At 42.3% G+C, this 27,862-nt stretch overlaps 1 protein-coding gene across 5 annotated transcripts in view; it reads left to right on the top strand.

Moving 5' to 3' along the window:
• Window positions 1–293: 293 nt before the first annotated feature.
• The window catches only part of LOC119478512 (low-density lipoprotein receptor-related protein 2-like), a 30,789-nt gene continuing 3,220 nt past the window's right edge, over window positions 294–27,862 (top strand). The window contains exons 1-43 of one of the 5 annotated variants that reach the window (XM_037753314.1): window positions 294–444; window positions 2,028–2,150; window positions 2,486–2,734; window positions 3,975–4,088; window positions 4,217–4,336; window positions 4,477–4,602; window positions 5,543–5,746; window positions 6,245–6,413; window positions 6,635–6,803; window positions 7,823–8,045; window positions 8,358–8,477; window positions 8,582–8,800; window positions 9,022–9,330; window positions 10,437–10,655; window positions 10,993–11,139; window positions 11,298–11,546; window positions 11,747–11,980; window positions 12,877–13,125; window positions 13,242–13,469; window positions 13,606–13,854; window positions 14,212–14,439; window positions 14,584–14,832; window positions 15,190–15,417; window positions 15,594–15,872; window positions 16,166–16,381; window positions 16,525–16,707; window positions 16,921–17,043; window positions 17,315–17,482; window positions 17,829–18,044; window positions 18,156–18,385; window positions 18,810–18,939; window positions 19,611–19,804; window positions 19,972–20,158; window positions 20,438–20,650; window positions 20,805–20,988; window positions 21,092–21,293; window positions 22,205–22,369; window positions 22,586–22,840; window positions 23,002–23,229; window positions 23,991–24,125; window positions 24,795–24,996; window positions 25,093–25,218; window positions 26,954–27,061. In XM_037753314.1, the coding sequence (XP_037609242.1) occupies window positions 366–444; window positions 2,028–2,150; window positions 2,486–2,734; window positions 3,975–4,088; window positions 4,217–4,336; window positions 4,477–4,602; window positions 5,543–5,746; window positions 6,245–6,413; window positions 6,635–6,803; window positions 7,823–8,045; window positions 8,358–8,477; window positions 8,582–8,800; window positions 9,022–9,330; window positions 10,437–10,655; window positions 10,993–11,139; window positions 11,298–11,546; window positions 11,747–11,980; window positions 12,877–13,125; window positions 13,242–13,469; window positions 13,606–13,854; window positions 14,212–14,439; window positions 14,584–14,832; window positions 15,190–15,417; window positions 15,594–15,872; window positions 16,166–16,381; window positions 16,525–16,707; window positions 16,921–17,043; window positions 17,315–17,482; window positions 17,829–18,044; window positions 18,156–18,385; window positions 18,810–18,939; window positions 19,611–19,804; window positions 19,972–20,158; window positions 20,438–20,650; window positions 20,805–20,988; window positions 21,092–21,293; window positions 22,205–22,369; window positions 22,586–22,840; window positions 23,002–23,229; window positions 23,991–24,125; window positions 24,795–24,996; window positions 25,093–25,218; window positions 26,954–27,061 (8,248 nt within the window). In that variant the 5' untranslated portion in view covers window positions 294–365. The remainder of the gene's footprint in view (window positions 445–2,027; window positions 2,151–2,485; window positions 2,735–3,974; window positions 4,089–4,216; window positions 4,337–4,476; window positions 4,603–5,542; window positions 5,747–6,244; window positions 6,414–6,634; window positions 6,804–7,822; window positions 8,046–8,357; window positions 8,478–8,581; window positions 8,801–9,021; window positions 9,331–10,436; window positions 10,656–10,992; window positions 11,140–11,297; window positions 11,547–11,746; window positions 11,981–12,876; window positions 13,126–13,241; window positions 13,470–13,605; window positions 13,855–14,211; window positions 14,440–14,583; window positions 14,833–15,189; window positions 15,418–15,593; window positions 15,873–16,165; window positions 16,382–16,524; window positions 16,708–16,920; window positions 17,044–17,314; window positions 17,483–17,828; window positions 18,045–18,155; window positions 18,386–18,809; window positions 18,940–19,610; window positions 19,805–19,971; window positions 20,159–20,437; window positions 20,651–20,804; window positions 20,989–21,091; window positions 21,294–22,204; window positions 22,370–22,585; window positions 22,841–23,001; window positions 23,230–23,990; window positions 24,126–24,794; window positions 24,997–25,092; window positions 25,219–26,953; window positions 27,062–27,862) is intronic. The other 4 variants (XM_037753316.1, XM_037753315.1, XM_037753317.1 and 1 more) reach the window with 4 other exon arrangements.

The raw sequence follows: 27,862 nt of genomic DNA, 5'->3' as shown, positions 1-27,862 counted from the left end.
ATAAAATAAAATAATATATATATATAATAATAATAATAATAATAATAATATAATAATAAGTAAAAGTGTGGCTAATAAAATTATAAAATAAAGCAATATATATATAATAATATAATAATAAATAAAAGTGTGGCTAATAAAATTATAAAATAAAATAATATATATATAAAGACATTGTAACAAAATACCGGGTTAAATAAAGAAATAATACATTCAATTGCATTATGGTAAGTGTTCCATACAACAGATTTTATTTTGTTGTATTTTTTGCAGCGGAAGTTGAATCAGTCTCCGATCTCACGCGCCCGATGCGCACCTGCAGCACTGATTAAAGCGTCTCCTCTCAGGTGACGCTGTTTGTCCCGATGAGCCGCGCGCAGGCCGATATGGACTTACGTCGGTTCATTTGTTCCATTTTTCTGGCAAGTCTGACCATTTCCCGAGGTAAAAAACAAATATTTGATAAGATATGAAGGTATTTGTGTGACTTAATTCAAGCAAATATGTATTTCAATTAGCATGCAGAGGCGTTTTGACATTTTCTTCACTTTATTTTCTAACTATGAACGAGGCAATGGCGTTCATTCCTGGACCCCATGGGTCATTCAGTGTTGTGTATGAGTTTCAAATCATTCCCTCTGTTTCTGTGCCTGTTTTGCATTTATACAGACGTTTGGGTAAACATAATTAAAAGGTGGTGGTGAAATGAGGCAGTAGCATTTTGGACCTTGTAGGCTGGATAGAAATAGACCTCATGCTATTTTGCTATTTTAGCTAACTTTCCTTTAATATTCATTCGACCATGTGAAAGTGCATGTCATACCAGTCCTTCCGTTTGCTCTTTGGAGGCCTATAGGGTGACCTTTTTGTGATGAGTTCAACATAAAAACCTCTTTGGTCTTTCTTATCCATGTTTTTAATTTTATACTTCAGTCATGGGTGGATTATAAAACAATGGGCTCCTGCGTACAGGTATGCTGAAGGCCCCACTCCTACAGGAGCAAAACACACAGCCTGTATAGTTGTTTAGTCTCTCTTTGTAGTCATTTTGTGTCTCTTTGTGGTCTTTTGGTTTCTTTATGGTTGTTTTTGTCCCTTTTTACAGTTATTTTCTCTCTCTTTTTGGTATTTTGTGTCTCTCAGTTGTTTGTATCACTTTGTTATTTTGTGTCAATTTGTAGTTGTTTTGTGTTTCTTTATGGTTATTTTGTGTCTATTTTTAGTTATTGTGTCTCTTTTATGGTTGTTTTGTATCCATTTGTAGTTGTTTTGTCTCTTTGTAGTTTTGTGTCTATTTGTAGTTTTGTTGTCTCTTTGTAGTTGTTTTGTCTCTTTGTAGTTTTGTGTCTCTTTATGGTTGTTTTGTATCTATTTGTAGTTGTTTTGTGTCTCTTGGTAGTTTTGTGTCTATTTGTAGTTGTTTTGTGTCTCTTTGTAGTTTTGTGTCTCTTTATGGTTGTTTTGTATCTATTTGTAGTTTTGTGTCTCTTTGTGGTTGTTTTGAGTCTCTTCCTGGTTGGTACCAAGGCCTATTGAAAGAGGCTGGGTCATGCATCATCAAGGCGTCATATCTTTAGGGATGTAACACATGCGTAAAGTAAAATCTTGTCTGCCCTCGCCAAAATTGAGCCAATCGCAACACACGACTGCAGCTTCAGTTACACTGCGCAGGCGTGATACCCCATACCCCAAGACCGATGTCCACTCGTGACCCAGCCTCCTTTCTATAGGCCTTGGTTGGTACGTCACATGTCTCTCTAGAGGGACATTTTGGGCCCTTTGGCCTTTGCATGGTAAGCCCGTCCATGACTTCAATAGTAATTTGGTTGGCTGTACTATAGGAGTTTGTCAGTGGCTTTTCTTGTCTAGAATTTAGACCTGGTAAAAAATAAATGGACTTTTTTTTTTTAATTTTCGTGTCTGTTAGACAAATTCTACAATTCATTCTACTCCAGTGACAGGCCAGTGGTATTTCCCAAGTGTTCATCTTTGTCTTACTGTTGGTCTCTCTCTTTGTATGCTTGTAGGTCAGACTTTGGGATGCCATCAAGGCCAGTGGCAGTGTGACGATGGAAGCTGTATCCCTGATATCTGGAGATGTGACGGAGATGGAGACTGTCTGGATGGATCAGATGAAATGGATTGCACTGGTAGGTATACTTCCTGTCCATGTGCAAAACAACTGTCCTTCACACTTGGCACTAATAGATTGTTTGATTGCTTTATTTTCATCCACCATAGTTGTTTGTTTTTCTTGTGAGTCTGAAATGGTTAACACCATATCTAACAGGAAAATGCATTTAATAGAACCAATAGAAATTACAGCAGGTTCATTTGTATTTCATATTTTAGTAATTAATTTTAGGTTTTATGTGGAGACCCAGAAGGGTGAGGATTGTCATGTTACCAGTGGTGTGTTTGGTTGTGCTGATTCAAAGGTCAGTCATTATAAGAGAAAGCTGCAGATGAATTTTCTTCACTCCAGCACCTCCAGGCTCTCCCGAATGTCCACCGGGTCAGTTTCCTTGTGTCGACTCTGTCGGCTGCGTCGACGCTTCGGCCCGCTGTGACGGACAAAACCAGTGTCCCACCGGCTCTGATGAGGAGAACTGTGCAGCTACAGAGGGCTGTTTGGACTCTGACTGGACCTGTCGAAACCACATCTGTATCCCCAAAGAGCTGCGCTGCAACGGACTGAATGACTGCCTGGATAACTCTGATGAAGAGGGCTGTGGTGAGAGAGATGGAGGGGTGAAAGCGGTAGTTGCAGGACATGGAGTTTCAGTCTGTTGGACTGCAGGGCACTATAGAGTGGCTGGTTTACCCAAATTACAAAAACTTTTATTTTCTTATTCATCTCTTTTACCTACTTTACTGTAACAATGTAGATAGTTGTGATTTTTATTTTTCCAGATTTCAGGATAACTCATTTTTTGGGATGTCTTCAGTCCAGCCTGGTCTTCAACAATATATGTTTTATATGCTAATTTGCTTTGCCAAATACATTTTGGAATAAAACAAATAAAAAAAAAAAACTGAATCTAAACTAAAAACTATTCAAACAAATTAAGGTATTTCTTTTTTTTTTTTTTGTTGCTTAAATCAATATCTCATATTTGCATAACTCCATACCACCAGGCCTTTTGAAATATGGGTGAAGTAACCCTTTTTAATCAATCAATCGGTACAGTCATTTTAAATGAAGATTTGATTCTTATTAAGGATCCCCACTAGTTGTGCCATAGCAACCAGCTAATCTTCCTGGGGTCAACATTAAGCACATACAAACACATTTAAATACCATACAAAATACAAATGCAAGAATAAAACCCTTAGAAATAACTAGTTACAGATAACACTTTAAAGATATGATATGATATGGCATACCAAACAAAACAAACATAAAGACACCACCACACCAAACCGATTGCAGTTGAATTTCCTTTTGAACGCTGATTTACTAACAATACAGCAGAGACTTTGAGGCAAATTATTCCAGAGAGAAATTGATCTGTAAATAAAAGATCATAGAGCTGCACAGTATGGTCTCTTTATTCACTGTTATACATTTTTAATTGAGCATACTCAATATTTTGTTGGGTTTTTTACACCCTAGTCCTGAATTGAAAATGAATTTTGTTGTATTTTTCACAGTTGGAATGACAAATAACCTTGAATTTTATCACTATGGTTTGTATCTGCAAAATCACATACACAAATAATCACACTGATGTTGAACGTAATGTCATGTAAAAACAAATGTCATTTTGCCAATTTGAATGCAGATTTGATATATCAAGGTGATGACCACATTATCATTCAATTAATTATCCAGACATGTCCATAGAGGCAGAGTGAACATGGTCAGAATGGATGAGTGTGTGTTAAGAACGGTTAACAGTATCAGATACAACCAGGTGGCCCCTAACTCAGGGTAGGTATGAGAAACATACTCACTGTCTGTTCCCTTACAGGTCTGTGTGGTGAGGACAGCATACGGTGTCCTGAGGGGACGTGTCTGAGTGCTAAAGAGAGGTGCGACGGGACGATTCACTGCTCAGATGGTAGCGATGAGCCAATAACCTGCGGTAGGTTTGGAACAGATTAACCGGAAACTACAAACTAATCTTTACCAAAACTGTTGGTTGTCAATGTGATGTTTTTAACATGCTTGTGGTACATGGATTTTTGAAATGCTGAGCCCCCCCTCCTGCAGGTCGTATTTGCAATATGAACAACGGTGGCTGTAGCCACGTGTGCGTCGATGAACCCTGGGGAGCTCTGTGCACCTGTCCTGTTGGATACAAGCTCTCTCCCAATGGAGCAGTCTGCGAAGGTGTGTGAGGCAACACACTATTCATTTTCAATATACGGAAAGCCGACTAAAAACAAAATAGACCTATACAGTCTGGAGTGGCCCTGCAAAAAGATTGCTGAGTTTTAAGAAGAAGCTTCCTTTTGCATCTCTCCCCTCAGATGTGGATGAATGTGCCCAACCCTCTGCCCCCTGTATGCATCACTGCACCAACACCGTCGGATCCTACTATTGCCACTGCAGAGAAGGCTTCAAACTGAATGGCGGTTCCACATGTCTAGCTACAGGTAATGAGGTATTAGTAGCAGTAGTAGCCTATGCTCGGCCAGTTGAGTCGTTTTTTGTTTTTTTTCTGTTCTTATAACAAATTAAATAAAATTAAATATGAATAAAAACTAAATAAAATAAAACCGGATAAAAAAAAAAATGAATAAAGAAAAAAAGATGTCAATAAAGAAAACAAAAACAAAAAACGACTCAACTGGGCAAAGATCAATATCAAGGTGTGTGACTGTGTACAGTGTGTGTGCTTGAGAGGGGGTGGGGGTGGCTGGCAGTCAGGCTGCACATTAAATTAAGGCAAGATTAAAACTAAATAGATAAGTAAAAGAGAATGATGGATAAAAAGATGTTTTATAAGAGAATGGTAATGAGGTGGGATATGCACATAATCAACATGCATGTGTCGTGGCCCCTTCGACCTTATTTGGTACCAACTTTTCATCGCATCTTGAGCCAGAGATAACACAAGTACAAATCTAATGCTGGTTAGTGTGAGCTAGTCATCAGCTTAATGGTATGATGTGAACCTATACTCTGGACACACTTGGACAAAACTTGGACAAAAGATAGGTGATGTAATAATGGGCCACTTTGATGCAGCTGAGCCTCATGACAAAAGCAAGAAAGAAAAGTTGAAAAAGATCAAAGACGGACCTTGTGATACGAGCAGTCGAGGAGGTTACATCAAAATAGATTGTCTCCTGAAATGTTAGTGATAAAAGGATGATAAAATTGGCAAATAGGAAGTGTTGCATCAGGATTCTTTTTTTCTGTCCAAATATCGTATATATGCTTTTGTGAATGTTTTTAACTTTGTTACTTCCTACACACTTATCGTCAGTATCCCTAAGTTATTGAGGGATGTTGAACTAACAGGGAGTGACTCCAGTCCAAATATATCCACACTAACTGCGCCCTTCTTTCTGAATCTATACATGCGTGCAGGTAATGCCACCAGGCTGCTAATCATGCAGAGGAACTCACTCGGGCTGTTAAATGTGAAGTCTCAGCAGTTTGTAGCGATCCACTCTCCAGTGCTCGACCCGGTGGCCTTGACGTTTGACGTTGCCCGAGGCTGGTACTACTGGGCTGACAGCCACGGCAGCATTTACAAAAGTGATGGACAGCACAGCTGGACCATCTATACTGGTTAGTTGACCCAATATTATGTTGTTTTTGTGTGTTTTTAAAGGTGTTATGGTGATTACAGCTGCAATCTATTTAAAAAAAAAAAGAAAAATGTATATACTGTTAATTTGTTGTATTAAGTGACTTAAGGTGAGAGATGGTTAACTGGATAGACTGCCATCACACATCCCGTTGAGGGGCTCACAAACCACCGTTTGGGAACCATAGATCAGTTGGCTGCTTCATAACATTTCAGAGCCAAGTGACAAATAACTTGCGCTCCTCTCTCAAATTGTCATCCCATGTCTCACCTTAGACTTGACTGCAACATTTGGATGTCAGACTTTCATGTTGGGATTTTCATGTCATAAAATTAAAACGTTTATTAGGCTTATTAAATCATAAAGTGGAGCTATAAGAGAAACATAAATAATTCAGATTCAAAATGTCTGGTTATAAATCTTGTTGGAACTTTACGATTGATTTGATATCTGATTTTTTTTATTTGTATTTTAACAGGCGAGCCTGGAATCAAGGGTCTAGCTTGTGATTGGCTGAATGGAAACCTGTTCTGGACCAACCTGAAGACCGAGTCAATCTACATGCAGGCAGCTGTTGGGAAAAGTTACACTACACTGCTGAGCAAAAACATCAGCCCATCAGAGTTGGTGCTTGTACCTGTGGAAAGGTGTGTGAAATATTTTAATGTTATTAAATGATAATCCAACTCTCAGTGAATCCACTTTTATTTTCCCACAGCGTAGGGAACCTGGAAAATTGAGCAGCATTGAAATGAGAAATGTTACGTACATAGCACACGTGAAAATAACAGCCATCAAGAATGAACCCCTAAGAGATGATGGTACTCTGGGTCTTGCTTATTTAAATTCCCCGCTCTCCGCCTCCCAGCTTGATGTTCTGGATCGACGGCGGCCACGGTGACAGAGTGACGATGGAGAAGTCGTGGATGGACAGGTCAGAAAGAAGCACTCTGACGGTGCTCACTGCTCAGTCGGCCCACAGCCTCACTGCTGACGTAGCTGCCAGGAGGCTCTACTGGATCAGCGACTATAAGAAGGTGAGTTCAGGAAAGAAACACAGATACACACACTGGAGTATTTGAGTTAAATGCATTATATAATGTTTTAGATATACAGAATTATGCTGCATAGTAGGCCTTTTTCACAGCAGACAGATTGCTTTGTCATAGTGGGAAAAGCACGAGTGTTACTATTAACATTAGCGATGGCGCCGTTCTTTTCAAGTGTCCCAGGAAGCCATACCAGGTATACCAGGACCTTGAAGCAACTAAATAGAATTCAGCCATCATTAAATTTGTTATTTAGTAATTGCTAATTTCTTAATTTCAAACTTGCCATAGTAGCCATATTCCAATATTTTTAGACTCAATATATTTAAGTTGATACTTAGTACATGATTTTAGTGTTTCTTCACCCTTTTTTTCTGGCAGTGTGGAATTTTTATTTTTCAACATTAATAAACGTTCATGTTGGAGAGTAGTATCTATAGACAGTGCTGAACAGCAAATTAATGAGTAGAATATTAAAAATCTTTTTTTTTTTAAATGACAATTACATAATTTTGGCGTCTTGTCAACATTTTTGAGGTTTTATGTCATGACCCAGTATTTAAAAAAAAATCCTGTCTGTGTCATTTAATTCTAAGGTAATGAATGAATAGAATATAGATTGGAGAAATTGCTTCACTTCATTGTCATGATAAGCTAATATAATACCATAACCTAAACAATGTTAAAGTTTGGTTGAAAATATGGATGCACTTTAATATCGCAATATTATGTATCGATTCTCAAAAACACTATTGATTTTTAATTAATAGTTTACATAAACAATAGTTTGCAAATGCAGGTCCCACTGTTCTGATTGCATAAAAGTTTTTTTTTTTTTTATTCCAATTGTATGCATATGGTGGTGTGTTCTTTTTACATTATGAGTTACCTAAAATTAGATTTTTTTTTAAAAATCGCAATATATCGCCATGCTTACACTACCTGTATCATATCGCCAGATTCTTGTTATCCTTCGTATCCAGTGAACATGAACTTCTTTTATTCAGTCAATAGAGACGGTGAAGCTGGACGGGACTGGCCGTTACTCCTTCACAGGACTGTTCAACAGGAGACCGGCTCTCAGCCTGGCTGCGTTTGGAAGTTCGTTCTACTGGGTGGATGACAAAGGCCTGTGGCAGGTTCCTCGGAACCAACCGAACCAGAAGCAGTTCATCTGGAAAGCCACAATGCCGATATTGGCTGTTTACCACGAGCTGCAGCAGCCTCAAGGTACGTATTGGAACAATGGATTTAATGGTAATGCAATATGCTTTTTAATTCCAGTGTTTCTACCTCTGAATTTCCAGTGATGTTTGAAGTTATGGTCCTCATTAGTACCCAGTTTTATGGGATGGTAATGATTGATCCAGGTATTGGCAAACCCTCAGGTGCTGCCAGGGAAACGGAGTTGTGGCTTGTCAAAAACTTGAGATTTTGGTGGCAAAATGCATGAAAATATAAATTAATTATCTTCACTTTTTTTCTTTTCCCTAATAATAGTACTCACATATCAAAATTACTCGTTTTGTTGTCATCAATCAGGTTCTTCTGCATGTGCAAAGACTCCATGTGAGCTCTGCCAGCTGACTAAAGGCAACCCTGTTGGATTCACCTGCGCTTGTCCAAACTCCAAAGTGCTGTTGCCTGATGGGAAATGTGAATGTAGGTTTACCATAACTTTGCGCTTTTGGTAGAAGACAAGCAAAATAAATGGTGTCTAATCCTGCCAGATTCATGAAAATGTTTTCATCTTTTTTGTCCCACAGATCCAAGGTTTATATACGCTACCATCAGCAGCATCAACATGCTGGAGTTTCGAGGCAGAGAGTCCACTAAAATCCAGCTGTTTACCACCGACGACAGCATCCTGTCATTTGATGTGGACTGGTACAGAGACTGGCTGTACTGGGCTAACCAAACCGGTCATATCCAACGCACCAGTCTAACCCAGGTCGTGACTGAGGTGGTCCCAACACCTTTGCCAGGTTAATGCTTTGAGTTTGCTTGTACAGACATGGGTAACTGATGTTGCTATCGTAGTGGAACTGATAAATTATTTTAAAAAATTGCTTGGTAAAAATATTTTTTGTTTGATCCGTACTTGATAGTCAATTAAGTATAAAACATGAACCAACTGGCTACTTGGTCCCATTACAGCTTTCTGCATACTTTTTATTGAGTCGTGTCTTTTTTCCCCTCTTTTTAGTTTGTCTGATAAAAATAGACCAAAGGAGAGGGAACGTTTACTGGGTGTCCTGCGACCAACACAGCATCGGCACCACCACAGCCGACAATCAATATCCAAAACAACTGTACCACACCAAAAAGGAGATCCGAGACCTGTACCTGGACTGGCTCAGGGGGGGCATCATCTGGCTGGAGGAAGATCGAGTCCTCACCATGAGCATGATGGGAGGCGTAGCCAAAGAGCTGCTGCAGTTAGCAGGAGGAGTCCAGGGGAACATCGCCTACGACCTCAGGGCTAATATTCTGCTCTGGAACTCAAAAAAAGCAGGTTTGTCAGAGTGATAAAATATTGTTGCTCAAATGTCTCTCCAGCTGTGACTCAACTGTAATGGTACGTGTCCACAGGGGTGTTTTTTTTATCGCGAGGGATAGCCTCGCTTCCCAGCATTGGACGCTTGATGGGCAGCCACTAGACACAAGGCACCTGATCGGACGAACACTTTCCCTCATGGGCTGCTGCTCCCAGCTTTCAAACTGGAACATACATGGCGACTCGTTTGGAAACTTTCTTCTGTTATATCATGAAAATAGTTCCCCGAAATGTGTTTCTGAAAACATTTTATGCGAGAAATAAGCCGTGCAGTTGCTGAATCTGTCTTTACTTTGGAACGACAACGCTTAGTTTAAAAGTTTCTCGGGAGTTTCCAGAGGCGGTGAGTCGCGTAGAGCAGCATAGACCTCAACTTTATGCAAATGAGGAGCAGCCAACGTGATTCCCCGTCTCTCGAATCGTGCCACCCCGCTACCAGAATGCATTGCACGCCTGCTTACATAGACAATGAATGGGAAGAATGGAAAGGATGGAGCCTGTGGACACGTACCTTAAGAGCTTGAAGCATTTGCAAAGAACTGAAATAAAGTAGTGTTTTAGAAGATGCGCATTATGAAACAAGATATTGGTCATCTTCCTAGAGAGTAACTTTTAACTTCTACAAGAACAAGAAAGTGTTGTTTTCAAGGTCTGTTTTTGCAACACTGTAGTGCATGCACCAGCTACATCTGATTAACTGGTGTCCCAGTAGCCTACCTTTAAAAAGAGGACTTGCACCCTTTAATTGTGCCCTTTTTTATATTCAAATTTTATCCACATAAAAATGATCAAGTGACTAAATTTGCTGTGCTGCTGTAGCAATAAGAGCTGGCAGTGTGTCCAGAGTCTTTGATTCAGTTTAGGGACCGTAACAAATAAAGCTTTGAGTCACTACTGGGGTTAGGCAGTTTATCACAATTGTTAATTTGGCTCAAACAATCAAGAACTTTGAATCTGGTGATGTCGGATGGTGTATCAGACTTAATTTCCCAACTTATACACACTTCAGAGTAAATATTTCCACAGTACAGGACTGTTGAATGCGTTTTGGGCACCTTTTACAGGTTTGACAACGATGAGCTTGCTGCAGGAAAGAAGCCACCGAGCTGGCAGAAGATGGAACATTTCGGGCTCCATCATCGCCGCCTTTGAGCCCTTCCTGTTGTCCCTCTCTGATGATGTCATGACCCTGTGGGACCGGCGTGATGGGAGCCCCGTCCAGCACATGACTGTGACAGGTCACGTGCTCAGTGTGATTGCTGCACTCAGGGAAGTCGGCGCAGGTCAGACCAAGTTAATCTAAGTTACAGAGAAAACACAATTTTATTTATTCAACATTATGTTGCTTTTCCTGAATTTGCCTGGTTTTGGTTTGAGTAGTATTTTTCTGTTTGTGGTGCTTAGTTTTTCTGTCAATCTGTGGTGGCCATCATAGCTCATGTCAGCTGCACAGTTGCACCAGTTAACAGCAAAAGTTTTAGAAACGCATAGAAAAGCTTCTCTGATTCAGCTAAAGGTTGATCATTATTGTCTTACAGCAGTTTATGGTACATTTATATAGAAGTAACATATTTTTACTGACATTCTTCTTAATTTTCTCTATTCCTTGACTTTCCATAGTGCAAGATACTCCAGTCTGCAGTAAGCCCTCTGTGCTGTGCAGACCCACATCAGTCTGCCTCTCACAAGCCCAGCTGTGTGACGGGAAAAAGGACTGCCCTGATGGAGACGATGAGGACTTTTGTGTAACCACATGTCCATCTAAAGGTAAAGTATCAATATGACTTTTACATATTTGTTGGAACAGGTAATGTACCTCTAAAACCATGTGAATAGTAAACACATTCACCACTGACTTGACTGAGTTTCCCAGCTTTTAGAATTTCTAGTAATCTTTTCTTCTCCACCTTAATTTCCAATCTTAGAGGATTTCAAGTGCCAGGACAGTAGGGGTTGCATCTCCAGGAATCTGGTTTGTGACGGTCGTTCTCACTGTCGTGATGGCTCAGATGAGGTCGACTGTCCGACCGTCGCTTCTCCTGCTGCTCGGGCAAATGTCCTGAAGTGTCGCACGGGCTCAAAGCCATGCAAAGACGGCACAGAGTGTGTTTTATACAGCCACGTGTGTGATGGGGAAAGGGACTGTCGGGATGGATCAGATGAACAGGGATGTGGTGAGTTTCCCCAAGATGTAAACTCACTTATTGGAAAAAGTGAAGATACTGATGCAATCTATTTTTGTTCTTATGATAAAAGACATCTTTATTTGATTAATTAATTGGACATTTCCAGTTAAGTTTGGGGCTATGTAGTATCATATTAAACTTAACTTTTTGGTTTAACTTTGCTATGTGATTACTACTGTGTCTTCAAGATGCCACAGAACAGACCATGGGAACACCAAAACCAAATATGTATCCATCAAAAGAAATGCCACCTGCTACCAAAGCCCCTGTTCCGACTGTGCCGGACTGCAGCAGCCCCTCTGTGCTCTGTCCCCGTTCTGCTGCTCAGCTCTGCATTTCTCCGGACCAGTTTTGCAACGGGCGTAACGACTGTCCTGATGGCTTCGATGAAGAAAACTGCGTGAAAAGATGTCCCTCTAAAAGTAAGCTTTGACTGTGGAGTTTGTGTGTTCTCCTAATCCCAAATGTCAGGCATTTCCCTGGTCTCAAATGTTGTTTTGAAAATGGATTCTTTCCTGGAAAGTGTCCTGGAACTTGGGGAGCTTAAAGGTGCAGTGTGTAAGATGCTCCAAAGAAATAGAGGGCAGCATTTCACCTCTATACTGGGTCCATACAATACAAAAAAAAGCCAACGAACAGCAGGGCAAGAATATGCAAAATTCAACCAAACCGCTGAAACTCTGGTCAAAAGCTCTTGGAGATGGACCTTCAGTTAGCAGAGCTGTAATAACACAAATTAAGCCAATGCAAACTAAGCCAATGCAAACCCCAGCGCCCAGGTGTCTGATCTCCAGGAGACTGGCCGGACTCAACGCCGGATCAGCAAATTTTCTGTTGCAGCTGTTACCCAGTGGCAACCCGCTTTGACTCCCGGCGCTGGGGTGTTCGCAGACTGTTTGGTAGTTGCTACAGCTAGCTGCTGAAGGCCCATCTCCCTGAGCTGCCATCAACCCGCCCTCCTCCAGGCAAAGTGGTCTCCTGGTGGCGGTAAGGATGAAGCGAAAATACAAGTCGTTTTCTCGTTCCTGCCACTTTGAATTTAATCCAATAAACAGACACATAGATCCTGTACCTTCAACATGACAAGCCATCGGGGCAGCTCTACTTCTTCGAACCTCTCATGAGGACAGGCTGGCATGCTCATTTCAATACATATCTTTGCAACACAACACATGGACGTGTTTGACATAACATCAACACTGTAACCTCTTCACATTCTGTTGATATTGTAATTTTTTTGAAAATTTTAAACTAAATGTATGGCAATATCTTACACATTGCACCTTTTTTAATTTGCTTTACCTAAATTTTCGTCCAGACGACTTCCGCTGCAACGACCGCAGGAGCTGCATCTCCGAGAGCCTGGTTTGTGACGGCCGCTCTAATTGCCACGATGGCTCAGATGAGGTCGACTGTCCGAGTGCAACTCTTCGTGCAGCTCGAGCGAACGTCCTGAAGTGTCGCATGGGCTCCAGACTGTGTCAAGATGGGACAGAATGTGTCGTCTTCAGTCACGTTTGTGATGGAGAGAGAGACTGCCGGGACGGGTCGGACGAAGAAAGATGTGGTAAAAGTGCCTTGTAGAGAAGCACACTTTGCTGTTTCTGATAACATAAGAATTTGACACTATCCTGATGTTTGCTATGAAACTTCTTCAACTGGTTCTTGGTGTCATATTTCTAGATGTTGCAAACGCCGTCGCTCCCATTCTTCCAGAAAATGTCCACGTAAATGAGTCTCCTGCACCCGTCGAGCCATTTACTCAGCCTCCCACCCAGCCATCCTGCACCAGTCCTTCAGTACTGTGTCCAGGTTCTTCTTTATGCATCAGCCCAAAACAGCTATGTGATGGAAAGAAAGACTGCCCTGATGGATCTGATGAGAACTGTGTGAGAAGATGCCCTTACAAGAGTAAGTCATTATATTTGGTTCTTTGAAATTGTGTTTCCAACAAATGCGTCGGTACTTATTATGTAAATGTGAAGCATACTCAGCAAATCAGATACAATTCCACTCACGTCTTTGAATATTTGTTTCCCCTCCATAGCTGACTTCCGCTGCACAGACCGTAGGAGCTGCATCTCAAAGAGCCTGGTTTGTGATGGCCGCTCTCATTGCCACGATGGCTCAGATGAGGTCGACTGTGCGAGCGCAGCTCCGCCTGTAGCTCCAGCAAACGTCCTGAAGTGTCGCATGGGCTCCAGACTGTGTCGAGATGGGACAGAATGTGTCCTCTTTAGTCACGTGTGTGACGGAGAGAGAGACTGCCGGGACGGATCAGATGAAGAAGGATGCGGTGAGTTTTAGTTGAAGTGTGTCTTTTAGAAGTCGTATTGTTTCATACTTAAACCTGCCTGGCAACGTTTTCCATTTAAGTAGCTATATTAATTTGAATTGAAGATATATTAAGGTTGATACAGCTATCTTTTAAATGTATGTATCAGTTTGAGAGGTTAGTACAAATAAGTAAGACTATTGCTACGAATCACAGTTCAGAAATGGCAATATACCAGTGGCTTATAACTACTAGAAATATCGGACCTTAGGCTTATGTTCATGGTGAATATCACTTATGTAATCATATGGCGATGATATTTTTGTGTATTTAAAATCAAACTTTAAACTTTAATTTACTGTTGTGTTCAATTTTTAGATGCCGCAGAGAATGCCCCAACTACTGCTACAGAAAATGTCCACTTAAATGAGTCTCCTGAACCTGTTGAGCCTTTTACTCAGCCTCCCACCCAGCCATCCTGCACCAGTCCTTCAGTTCTGTGTCCAGGTTCTTCTTTGTGCATCAACCCCAAACAGCTATGTGATGGAAAGAAAGACTGCCCTGATGGATCTGATGAGAACTGTGTGAGAAGATGCCCTTACAAGAGTAAGTCATGAAGTCATTATATTTGTTTCTTTGAAATTGGGTTTCCAACAAATGCGTCGGTACTTATTATGTAAATATGAAGCATACTCAGCAAATCTGGTACAATTCCACTCACGTCTTTGAATATTCTTTTACCATCCATAGCTGACTTCCGCTGCACAGACCGTAGGAGCTGCGTCTCAAAGAGCCTGGTTTGTGACGGCCGCTCTCATTGCCACGATGGCTCAGATGAGGTCAACTGTGCGAGCTCAGCTCCGCCTGCAGCTCAAGCGAACGTCCTGAAGTGTCGCATGGGCTCCAGACTGTGTCGAGATGGGACAGAATGTGTTCTCTTCAGTCACGTTTGTGATGGAGAGAGAGACTGCCGGGACGGATCAGATGAAGAAGGATGCGGTGAGTTTTTGTTGAAGTGTGTCTTTAGAAGTCGTATTGTTTCATACTTAAACCTGCCTGGCAACGTTTTCCATTTAAGTAGCTATATTAATTTGAATTGAAGATATATTAAGGTTGATACAGCTATCTTTTAAATGTATGTATCAGTTTGAGAGGTTAGTACAAATAAGTAAGACTATTTCTACGAATCAAAGTTCAGAAATGGCAATATACCAGTGGCTAATAACTACTAGAAATCTTGGACTTTAGGCTTATGTTCATGGTGATTGTTACTAATGTAATCATATGGCAGATGATATTTTTGTGTTTTTAAAATCAAACTTTAAACTTTAATTTACTGTTGTGTTACATTTTTAGATGCCGCAGAGAATGCCCCTACCACTGCTACAGAAAATGTCCACTTAAATGAGTCTCCTGCACCTGTCGAGCCGTTTACTCAGCCTCCCACCCAGCCATCCTGCACCAGTCCTTCAGTTCTGTGTCCAGGTTCTTCTTTATGCATCAAACCAAAACAGCTATGTGATGGAAAGAAAGACTGCCCTGATGGATCTGATGAGAACTGTGTGAGAAAATGCCCTTACAAGAGTAAGTCATTATATTTGGTTCTTTGACATTGTGTTTCCAACAAATGCGTCACTGTGGACAAGTAGTGGTGTGAACCAACATGACAATCTCAAACCTTATTCTGTGAATTTTAAGTATGCAGTACAAATCTGATACAATTACACTCTTGTCTTTGAATATTCTTTTACCCTCCATAGCTGACTTCCGCTGCAAAGACCGCCGGAGCTGTGTCTCCAAGAGTCTGGTTTGTGACGGCCGCTCTCATTGCCACGATGGCTCAGATGAGGTCGACTGTGCGAGCTCAGCCACTCCTGCAGCTCCGCCTGCAGCTCCAGCAAACGTCCTGAAGTGTCGCATGGGCTCAAAGCCATGTAATGACGGAACAGAGTGTGTTTTATACAGCCACGTATGTGATGGAGAGAATGACTGTAGGGATGGATCTGATGAACAGGGATGCTCAGAAACCTGCAAGCAAGGTTGTATCACTTTAAACGTTTGAAGTTTTAATTAAATCTGGTCGATGCCGTTGAACTATATCTTTTTTTTTTAAACTGTGACATAAAATTAATGTTATTTTAATGCATTATGCAGACATTAATAATTTGCTGTACCCTCAATACTGAGGAAAAGGCTATCTTAACACATCACTAAACTAATCAATAAAATCATAAGAGGAAATGTCAGTTGAGCACAATATAATGTAAACAAGCACTTTGAAGAATAGCTCTTTATTCAACTAGTCATACGTTATATTTGTACTCCACCCCAGGTGAGTTTCAGTGCTCCCACGGGAAGATGTGCATCCCCGAGGCCGAGGTGTGTGACGGCAAGTCCCAGTGTCGGGACCAGTCTGACGAACTGGACTGCTGGAAACCAACCAAGAGCTGTGAGCATCGCTGCGCCGACGGCAAGCGCTGCATCCCAAAGAAATTCCTGTGCGATGGAGAGAGAGACTGCCTGGATGGCACGGACGAGGTGGGCTGCGGTAAGTCTTCAGATCCGTTTTTTAAATATTCCTCCACTGGTGATGAGGCTAATGCAAACTATCCCTTTAAGTTTAGCTTGCCAACAATCCTGCCAGTGTGTGCTACAACTTTTGATTTTAACACTGAGTTTTCTCCTTTCCAGACCTTGTTACTGCTGCAACTACAGAGTCTCCAGTTCTCCCTCCGGCATCAACTTGCATCACTCCTTCAGTTCTCTGTCCCGGTTCATCAGTGTGTATCTCTCCAAACCAGCTGTGTGATGGACAAAGAGACTGCCCTGATGGATCTGATGAAAATAACTGTTATGTTCAATGCAAAAATCCAGGTAAGTCTGAGTCCAGCGATGACCATGAGCCAAAGGAGGCAATAGTTTCCGCAAACTAATGATGGCATGGGCTCACCGTGGAAGTGCTTTAGTTTGAATACTCTTTCACCATGAAGATACTTCCCTGTGGGCGGCTCTTTTTCGCAAAACCTCCACTGGTATATTGACTCCTCACTGCTCCTTAAATTGACACCTTTTCCTCCTGCACATCAGGTGACTTCTTATGCAGCGACCGGAGGATGTGCGTCCCCAAGATGGACGTGTGCGACGGTCGTGCCCACTGCCCCGACGGCTCAGATGAGATGCAGTGTCGATCAGCAGATCGTATTGCTCCCTGTAAGCCAACAAGAAAAAATACAGTATAAAGATAATGTGTAGAAGCAGCAGATGCACTGCAAGAACATTTTTATTGATCCCAGTCAGCAGGTGTAATCCCTGCTGGGTGATACACACTACTTTTGTTTCTCATACTTGATGTACTTGCTGTGTAAAACATAACTGAACACACCTAAATCTATCAAGCTTGCAAAACTTCTGTATTTGTTAATCAAAATCTACGCTGGGTGTCTTCATAACGCATTAAATGCATCATTTTCTTTCTGCCAAGCCTCCAACAATGTGCCTAGTGCCAGTTCAGCTCCACTGAGGTGCCGCAAAGGTTTCAAGCCGTGTAAAGATGGCCTGGAGTGTGTTATGTTCAGCCACGTGTGTGACGGAGAGAGGGACTGCCAGGATGGATCAGACGAGGAGGGATGTGCGGCTCAGTGCAAAGCAGGTTTGTTATATGCATTGAGCTGGTAAAAAGCAGCTCAAAGCAATCCGCTCGATCTGCTTTTTCATTTACATGGGAACATCTAGATAGTCATACTGTAGACACCACTAACGGCCTTTTCTTTGGATTTATTGTTGATGTAGTTTTGAGTTGAAATGGATTTTGAAATTGAATTTCTTTTTAGTTGGGAGCTAGATTTAATCAGGAAACCACTAGGCTGTTTAGAACAGTAAATGGAAAATCATTTTGGAACTGGATAGTTTTTTAAATCAGTTAGTGATAAATATAAAAAATGGATGCTCTAAATGCAATTGATTTGTCTTTGAGGAGTCTCTTTTCTCTTTCCCAGATGAGTTCCGGTGTGCTCACGGGAACAGATGCATCCAGCCGGAGAAGGTGTGCGACGGGCAGTACGACTGTCAAGACCGGTCCGATGAACTGGACTGTTCAAGACGGATGGAGGGCTGCCATCAGCGCTGTGACAACAACACTCGCTGCATCCCAGAGACCTTCCTGTGTGATGGAGAGAGAGACTGCGCTGACGGGTCAGATGAAGAAAAGTGTGGTAGGTGATGTCCACATATAGAAAACTTGGATCAAACCAACAATCTTATGTAAAATGTGTTAAGTCTACAAACATCAGATGATATCCGCATTTCTGTTTACTCCTTCCCAGGTTTGGTGGCCTGTGCGATCGACCAGTATCGCTGTCTTAGCGGTCAGTGCGTGTCCGAGGCCCTGAGGTGTGATGGCTACGCCGACTGCAGCGACCGCTCTGATGAGGCGCATTGCACAAGACCCCCGCGCTGCCCGACACAGCTCCGATGCCCGCACAGCCACGAGTGCCTGCAGAAAGAGTGGCTCTGTGACGGCGAAGACGACTGCAAAGACGGGTCAGACGAGAAAGTAAGGCACCACATTTGGGGCTCTCTCGCTCTCTCCCTCTCCCTCTCTCTCTCTCAAAACCCAGCCGGTCGAGGCAGATGGCCGCCCACCCAGAGCCGTTCTGCCCAAGGTTTCTACCCGCTAAAGGGGAGTTTTTGTTCTTGCCACTGGCACATAGCAATGCATGCTCTTGGGGGATCTCTTGTTGTGTTGGGTCTCTAAATTATACGGTATAAACCGGCTTTATATGAAAACCGTCTCGAGATAACTTCTGTTATGAATTGATGCTATATAAAAATTAATTAAAATTGAAGTATTAATAGGTAGAGGCATGAATTGACACATTCTGGAGCTTTGCTTGGCAGACAAGAGGATGAAGGGAATGCTTTTTTTGAGAGAGTTTGGTAAGCAGTGGTTGAAACTCTGTCTCATCATTTGTATCCAGAACTGCATGTCGTCACCAGCGAAGTGCATGGAATACCAGTGGCAGTGTGGAGACAGCGATCAATGCATCCCTCAGTCATGGAGGTGTGACGGGAAGAAGGACTGCCACAACGGCGTGGACGAGGACAAATGTGAGTGGCTCCTGACTCGGTCAGGTTTATTCCCTGCTTCAGACACTTTTGTTGTTATCACTGAGTGCATTCAGGCCTATTGGGACTAGTTATACAAGGATAATCTAAGCATTTTCAAAATTACATTAATTTGAAATCTGCGATGTCTTTTTTATGAGTTGATATGCCCCATAAAAAATGACCCATTTATAACCTACATGGTGTGGGCAAATATGCCGTTTTTTTGCTAATCTATGTATATATTTATTATTGGAAATCAATTAACAACACAAAAAATTATAAATACTGTCCAGAAACCCTCACAGGTACTGCATTTAGCATAAAAAAATATGCTCAAATCATAACATGGCAAACTCAAGCCCAACAGGCAACAACAGCTGTCACTGTGCTAACTATGACTTGCCTGAAAACTGCATGTGATTATCATAAAGTGGGCATGTCTGTAAAGGGGAGACTCGTGGGAACCCATTTTCATTCACATCTTGAGGTCAGAGGTCAAGGGACCCCTTTTGAAAATGGCCATGACAATTTTTTCCTCACCAAAATGAGCCTGCTACAACCTGCAAAAGATAGATTGTATTAAAGAAATTAGTGGCGTTGAAACAAATTTGTTTTAACTTAGCATTATCGCGTTAACTTTGACAGCCCTAATTTGAATTCTGCTTTCACAGGCAGCAAGAAAAAATGCCCCTCTCACCTTTACCAGTGCGGCAGCAGCGAGTGCATGGACCCCCGCCTGGTGTGCAACGGCTTCACCAACTGTGCCGACAGATCAGACGAGGGCGCGGGATGCGCTCAACGCAACTGCTCAAGCCCGTCAGCGCCGCGGTGTGAACACCACTGTGTCAGCACCCCAAACGGACCGGTCAGTACAGAGCCGATGTGATTGTTCTTCTGTCCAAGGCTGTTGGCACTGTTTTGTCCCAAACTTAACCTCAGTAGGCTGTCATGGAATGGCACATTTTCAATTTATTTGCACATGAATGGCACGCCAAGCTCATGAAAAATGCTTTTTTCCCCTCATTTTTGCAGAGTTGTTACTGTGCTGCAGGTTTCAGACTACAGTCCAGTGCTGTGTCCTGTGTGGATATTGACGAGTGCAACGCAGTGCCACATGCCGTATGCAAGCACACCTGCCTGAACACCCGTGGGTCCTACGTCTGTCATTGCCTCCCTGGTTTCTACCTGGAGCCCGACAACAAAAGCTGCAAGACCAAAGGTGCTGTAGGTCTAGACGCCGTCGCTACTTCTTGAAGGAAAAGTCAAGTTCCATTCTTATGTTATGTGTAAAATCTTCAATGTCGGAGCATCATCCATTTTTAGTTTTTATATAGTAGTTGATGCTTGTGTGCATGTATACTTCAGATATGGGGAAACTAGACAAAAAGAGGCATTTTACTTATTTTTGTTTACAAAATTATTTGTGTTGTTTGGCCTGCATTACTCAATCTGGAGCAGAGCCAGAAAAAAAACTCACTGGTCATGTTTCCATCTTTAGACGAGCCTTTGCTTCTGGCGTCGGTGCAGTCAGAGCTCTTACTACAGGGAGTCCATAGCGGCACCTTGCGTCGTTTGTCCTCTGCCAATCGACCGGTCTTCTCCCTGGATTATCACTGGGCTCAGAAGAGAGTTTACTGGCTGAGCCCCGACTACCAGAGCATCCGCTGGGCTGGCATGACAAACTCAAACAGCAAAGGGACACTTATCAAAGGTACGGCTGTCTCAGGAACTCTACAGTTGTAACCGGGTGTTGCCTGTGTCGTTCAGTAAGTCAACAAGATTTGAAAAAAATGATGGAAATAGAATGAATGTGCTTGATTTGAGCCATTTAACGAAATGATTTGTTAAATTAAATATTGTTACAGGAGTGAAGTCTGATTTCATCGCTGTGGACTGGGTTGGTAAGAACCTGTACTGGGTGGATGGACTGGTGGGCCAGATTCTGGCCGTGAAGCTCAGCGATACCACAGTGAGATCACAGGACTACACTGTGGTCCTGGGTGAAGATCTGGAGCAGCCGAGCTCATTGGTCCTGCTGCCACACAGAGGGTAAGCTAGTCCTTTTTTTCCATTTAAAAACTAACAAAAAGAATATCATCAAATCATAATCTCAAACTCATATCTTCCATCATCACATAATCAACATTTTCAGGATGATGCTCTGGTCAGAGATCGGCAGCACCCCTCAGATCGAGCGGTCTGGGATGGACGGTTCAAAGAGGAAGGTGGTGGTGAGCCGAGGCCTGAGCTGGCCTGTCAGTCTGGCCTATGATCTCCTGGACAACAGGGTGTACTGGGCCGACGAGAAGCTGCGCTGCATCGGCTCGTCCTCTCTGGACGGAGACAACGTCAAGGTAAACACAGGCGGCAACCTCCGTGTCTGAAAAGTGAAGCCAATGCGAAAGTGCCTTAAACCTGCATTCTATCTAATAGCCAGCAGGGGGCGACTCCTCTGGTTGCAAAAAGAAGTCTGATTGTATAGAAGTCTATGAGAAAATGAGCCTACTTCTCACTTGATTTATTACCTCATTTAACATTGAGACCACAAACTCATGTTTACAATCACTAGATTCTTCTTCAATACAGCATGATGTTCATTTAGTAAATTATGGTCCCATTTAGAGTCAAATGGACCATAAAGCAGGGGATGCTTTAAGCTGTGGGTAACTTTTGATTGACAGGTCGCTACCACAGCGTTGTCCGTGTTTTCGTCATAAAACTTTAATCTTTTCACAGTGTGTTTTCGTTTCATGGAAGTTAATTGTAACATTTTGGTCGCCTAAAAATGTCTTATTCAGCGTTCAGTTGTACTTAGCTCCACCCTCTCGAGTCACTTCTGGTTGCAAAAATCCAAGATGGCGACAAGGCCTATTGAAAGAGGCTGGGACACGGGCCTTGGGGTATGGGGTATTACACATGTGCAGTGAAACTGGAGCTGCGGTCGCGTGTTGCGATTGGCTCAATTTCATGTGTTGCACCCAAAAGATATGACGCGTTGATGATGCATGGCCTCACCTCTTTCCACCCTCTTTGGATGGCGACGACCAAAATGCAGAACTAGAGGCTTCAAAATGGCAGTCCACAAACCAATGGGTGACGTCACGGTGACTACGTCCACCTCTCTCTAACACCACCACACTGATGGAAAAATATTTGAACGGCCCGCAAACTTTTAGCATCGTTTGAGGAAAATCTGATTTCGTCATGAATGTAGACTGTCAGCTGCTGAACGGTGATGGTGGTTGTACCCTTCTCCTCTCACTAGATCCTCCAGTTAGCCGAGACACCGAGCCCTTTCTCTGTGGCGGTCTTCAATGACCGAGTCTTCTGGTCCGACACTAAAAAGAGAACCATCCGCTCAGCTGACAAGAACACGGGCAAAGATCAAAAGGTTCTTCTGAAGAGACCAGGGCAGCCATTTGGACTGAAGGCGAGTCTTTGACCTCTAATGCTGTGGTTGTAACAACTGGAGGGCTTAATTACTTTACATTTATATTCATGAATATATATATATAAAACTGTTTTGTAACCATAAATATCTAAGAAGATAGGAATACAACTTTTCATTTCAGTATTCTGAGCTACAAGGACTACACTATTAAGTCACAGCTATGAGCGTTGATACATATGTTTCCTCTCTCCCCAGCTGATGCATACCCTATCCCAGCCAGCCATATCCAGCCCCTGTGATCTGCTGCCCTGCACCCACCTCTGCCTCCTGGCCCCGTCGATCAGAGGCAAGTCTGGAGCGCTGGGGTCGCTGGGAGCTCCTGCGGCGAGGGGGCCTACGGCAGTCTGCCGATGCCCAAAGGGGCTGCTACTGTCCAAGGACAAGATTACCTGCTCTCTGCCTGTGGACTCAACGTTCATCATGCTTCTGTCTCGTACCACAGTCTATCAGGTGAATGGGCTCATTGTGGTGCAAAGACCAGACAACCTGCAGCCTTTTACTCCTGCCAAACACTCTCAGATCACATTTCTGTTTGTAGGCAATTTTGATTAATACACTTTTCTTCTCCTGTTCTTTCCTCTTTTTTTACCTCACCCTCCCACTACTTGCAGATTCACTTGCACTCCATGCGTCGTGATGGTGTCGCTCTGAAAAAGATGCCAAACGGGCGAGCTCTTGCCCTGCCTGGGGTAACTGAGGCCTCGGGACTGGACGCGTCCATCCAGGAGCTTTCTCTGTATGTGGCTGATGCAGGACAAGGATCTGTGGATGTGCTGAAGCTGAGCGGCCCCAGGTCGAGACAGGGACTGATACCCTCTGGACAAATCCTAAAGCTGAAGGTAGGCATAAATGGCAATGACAATGACAGTGCCATTTAAGGCTATAAATAGTTTGTTTTTACATGTTTTCTGGCTTTTTTTGTCATATAGATATTAGGGCTGTCAAAGTTAATGTGTTAACGCAAATATGTTTTAATGCCACAAATTGCTTTAACACAACTTGCGATTTTTAGGCTGTAACCAGCTCAGTTTTAAAGCTAGAGTGAAGATGGCATCATGTGAAACTAGAAAACCTAAGGAGTCCACTGGCACCAATCATATCATACTAGCTTGTCATAAAGGAAGTATTAGATACATGACAAATCTCCATTTAAGGTACATTTTGAACTGATAAAAGATGTGATTAATTTGCGATTAATCACGATTAACTATGGAAAATCACACAATTAATCGTGATTAAATATTTTAATCGATTGACAACCCTAATAGATAGAGGGAGATAGATGTATAATTTTGATGGAACCCAGCTATAAAATACGATCGTTGACAGTTACTGTAGTTGACAAAAAGCATATATATTTTTTTTTTTTATGACCTTCAGTATTTTCTGGTTTCTTTTATTTATATATACAGCATATATGTATGTACACTCTTAGTTTGATTTGCTCTGTTCAATCAAACATTTTTAGGTTAGGTTATTATTTTTGAAATATCTTAAAAATTGATTTCAGGTAAGAAAGGGTGCCAGCATTTCTCCAGTAAAAACGGTCACTTCTTGGTGAAATTTGAATTCCGGAAACTGAACTTCTCCGTCCCACAAGGAGGGCGCCGTGACGGCTCTGGCAGTTGACTGGGTGACCTCCAACCTCTACTGGAGCAGCACGGCGAGGCCTGACCTCCACGTGACCTCCCGCAACGAAGGCTACACCACCGCACTGCTGCAGGGATCACTGCAGGTGAAGTAGACTCCGCTTCACTGCTCACATTTGCTCTTCTCTGCTCATCCATCATCTCATTTACCTCTGACATTTACTTGACTCCTTCCTCCCTACATACATATCTCTTTTACTCTGGATACAACTCCTCTAGTCTCAGCTGCAGCTTCTTACTTGTTACTCTTGTTGACCGTCTGATATTGTCATGACAGAAGGCCTCCTGCAGTGAAAATATTATGTTTTAGGGGTAATTTTTACAAAATGTAAATAGGCAAAGACGATAAGTTAACATTGTTGAGCTGTAATTTTTCAAGTATCTAGGTTTAAGGTTATTTATCAAAATATGTTTAGAGGACGTACTGTATATTCTGTATTATCAACACGTCCAAACAAATCTAGTCAGCCGTACCCAGCCTCAGTCCAAATATCTTTGTCAAAATTGTCAATTTTGCAAATAGTAAGTAAACATAGGCTTAAGACTAGTTACTAAAACACATAGATTTACTCCTAGCTTTCTCTTTAGTGTTGTATTTATAGTATAAATGTCAGCAAAGGAAAAACAAGGACCTCTGATCCAAGACTCTTTACTTTTTACCCCTCATTTCTTTGAGCTGCCTTGCTCGCCCTAAGACACATTTTTACCAACGTCATTTGCTTTTCCTGGTAAACTTGGCCTGTTCGTCCTCTCAGGGCACCACATCCATTGCACTGCACCCCCCCTCGGGACGACTTTGCTACACAGCAATAGTTGTGGCAGGTGGGAAGAGCCAGACGGAGGTGAACTGCGCCTGGATGGACGGCCGCAACAAAGCAGTGCTGTGGAGGAAGTCGAGCATCCCCACCTCGCTTGTCTTTTCTTATCAAGGAACCATGATCTACTGGGCTGACACAGGTGAGGAGTTACACAAATCTCACACACTTGAACATATTTTTGCTGTCTTGCTTCTGCCTGCCTGTGTTTTCCCATCTGGTAACTGTTTTTCTCCAGGTGAAGATGTGATCAGCTCTATTGGAGTGGATGGAACGGGATATAAACAGTTCAAAACCGGGCCGGGTCTGCTCACCTCCTTCACACATATTGAGAACATCCTCCTCTGGGCCACCCAGGACAAAGGTAAGGCTGGAAGCACAGGAGGAGCGGGGAGGTGGACAGCACAGTTTTCAATAATACTCATTTTGAAGACTCAAACACCCACAGTCAGTTCTTGTAATGGAAAGAAAATAAATGCCGGTACCCCCCTTATTCACGTCATGTTGGCGTGTGTATCGGTCGGTATCAGCAAATGATTATTAGGCCTACATTCTGAAAGGAGGTATTGGGTTTGAAGGCCCCTCCCCCAAGAAAATCTGAAGGTTTTTGACTTAAAACTATGCTATTTTACATAATTTTGGTCGTACCATTATTATTACTATAGATAACGCCCAAAAAGCTTAGAGAAAACATGCTATAGTTAAATAAATATTCTATGATTTACACATATCACAGCCTCCTGGACATGTTTGCCCTGTAAAATCATATGCTATAAATCAAAAGAGCCGATTCAGACAACTTTTAAATGTCTCATTAATTATATTTGTTCACAAATGAAAAAGTTATAAGGAACAGTTCACAAATTATTTAACAATAAATATGTGAACATCGTATCGATAAATTACAGCACCCTTGTTCACACACTCTTTTTCCTGTGCATCTGCTCATCCAGATGCTCTCCGCATTGTTTTTATGTTTGAATCATACGCTGGCACTGCGCCATAAGATTATTGGGGCCTCGTGAGGTTGTGTTTATAACATGGGAAGTTGTGTACACAATATGCTTGGCGTTCAAGTGGTTAAGTCGTGACAACACCTCTGTTAAGCAACGGCAATATTAATGTTAATGTCGGCGACTAGAAGCCACAGAGACTAACAATTTAGTAAGCTAGCAAGTGGGTAACATAATGTAGTAAATGCAAAGGCATAATGACAGAGGAAAAATATTAATCAGTTGGGAATATCAACATTTTCCTCGGACCTATTATAAAAATATGAAGAAAAACAATTTACAACTAAAACTGACAATATATTCACTTATTATGTACCGAAAAATGAACTTTCATGGCCTCTGCCATTTTGGACAAGGTGAACAAACACGTCACAACTTGTGTACTCTGAGCTTTCAGAAACTTTCCACTTATGAGGTTGTGAATACCTCAAGAGGGGGGAGTTCATATGGACTCTTCTTGTGAACACGGTAAACACGACCCCATTTGAAGGCACCATATGAATTGCCCAGAGAAGCTGATATGAAGAGGGCAGAACAGAGTACTGGCAGCTTGTGAGATGTGCCAGTGGCAAGAAAAAGTCACAGTACCCCAAGGAGTAAAATGTAGAAGTGCCGGTACAGAATACCTGTGAGTACCGGCCCACTTCAAGCACTGCCCACAGTGTCTTTGGGGGAAGTCTCGGGGCTTGGTGTATTCTCTCTATTCCAATCTAATCACCTGTTCAGTCCTGCTCGTGGAATTTAATTTCTTGTACATCCTGGCTTTCACTTTCATTTCATCCGTCTATGTCCCCTCCAGGCAGCAGACGACATCACTGACTAATGTAACAATGAATAATTTAGACAACCTTTTCCCAGCAATCTGTGCTGTTATAAATCTTTTAAACATCCACTTCTCTCCATCAGACTTGTAATTGTTTCTTTCAAATCTTTATATTCAGTTTGACTAATGAACACACGTTTCCTCACTACCCACCCCCTATCCAGTAGCTTCTGATTTCTGCACTGTAGAAACTCAAGTAGTTTAGTGTTTTTTGTGCTTGATAGAATCGTTACTTATTTTTTGTGTTTGTTTCCAAACTTTAGATGTAACCAAACTGTGGTTCAGTGACGGTCTCCAGCCTAACCAACTGTGGTTCGAAACAAAGACCCACGTGGTGGAAGTCAAAGCTTACAGCAACGACAGTCAGTCCGGTAGGTGGCGTCTAGCTTTTTACTCAACAGCAGGTTGAGTTGGTATAAGGCTGCAATCTGCAACAGGTTGTTGAAATGAGGAGCAGATTCGCAGACAGGTGTTCTCAACAGTAACACCAATGAGACTCTCTGATGGCCACTAGATGGCAGATGAGGCATGACAGGATGTAGAAAATCCCAGAGCAGACTGGGAATGCAAAGAGTGTGAAGAGGGAGACGAGCAGGTATGACTCAAATAGAGCAATGAGACACAAGAGCAATACACAATAGTATCAAATAACATAAAGCACAATGAAATGCTTCAAAGTGCAAAAACATAATGATACTTCAGTAGCAAAAACATGGCCAGCTTTAAAAACGTGTGTAACATCCATTTGGACTTCAGTGTCTTACTTGTTCCAAGTGATTGGTACAGCTGTTTATAAAGGGAACGAAATACTGTACAAAGTTGGATAGCAGCACAGAACATCACAGAGCTGAGAACAGACTGGTCAGGATGCTGAAAGTCCCCTCTAGAAAATGAGACAAAAGCTTCTCCGGACATGCCGTCCCAGTATTTAAGACAATAAAAAGGAATAGCATGAATCGCAACATGCTGTAAGCAACCCATCAACCATAGTGTCAATTGTAATAGCAGGTGGTCAGTACCAATTTCACAACCAGTTGAACATGCAAGCATGACATGCATCGGGTGGAGATTCCGCTGAATTAAAAGCGAACTGTTTGTGTTGGTGAAAGTCAACACTGAGATCTTCTTTACATAACGCATTCATTCCTGCACGGGTTTCGTAACGCTACCCA

Source organism: Sebastes umbrosus, chromosome 19 (assembly GCF_015220745.1).
Source record: "Sebastes umbrosus isolate fSebUmb1 chromosome 19, fSebUmb1.pri, whole genome shotgun sequence".
NCBI classification, from domain to species: Eukaryota; Metazoa; Chordata; class Actinopteri; order Perciformes; family Sebastidae; genus Sebastes; species Sebastes umbrosus.
The sequence above is the reverse complement of the archived record's forward strand: the minus strand, read 5'-3'. Positions and strand labels throughout refer to the sequence as shown.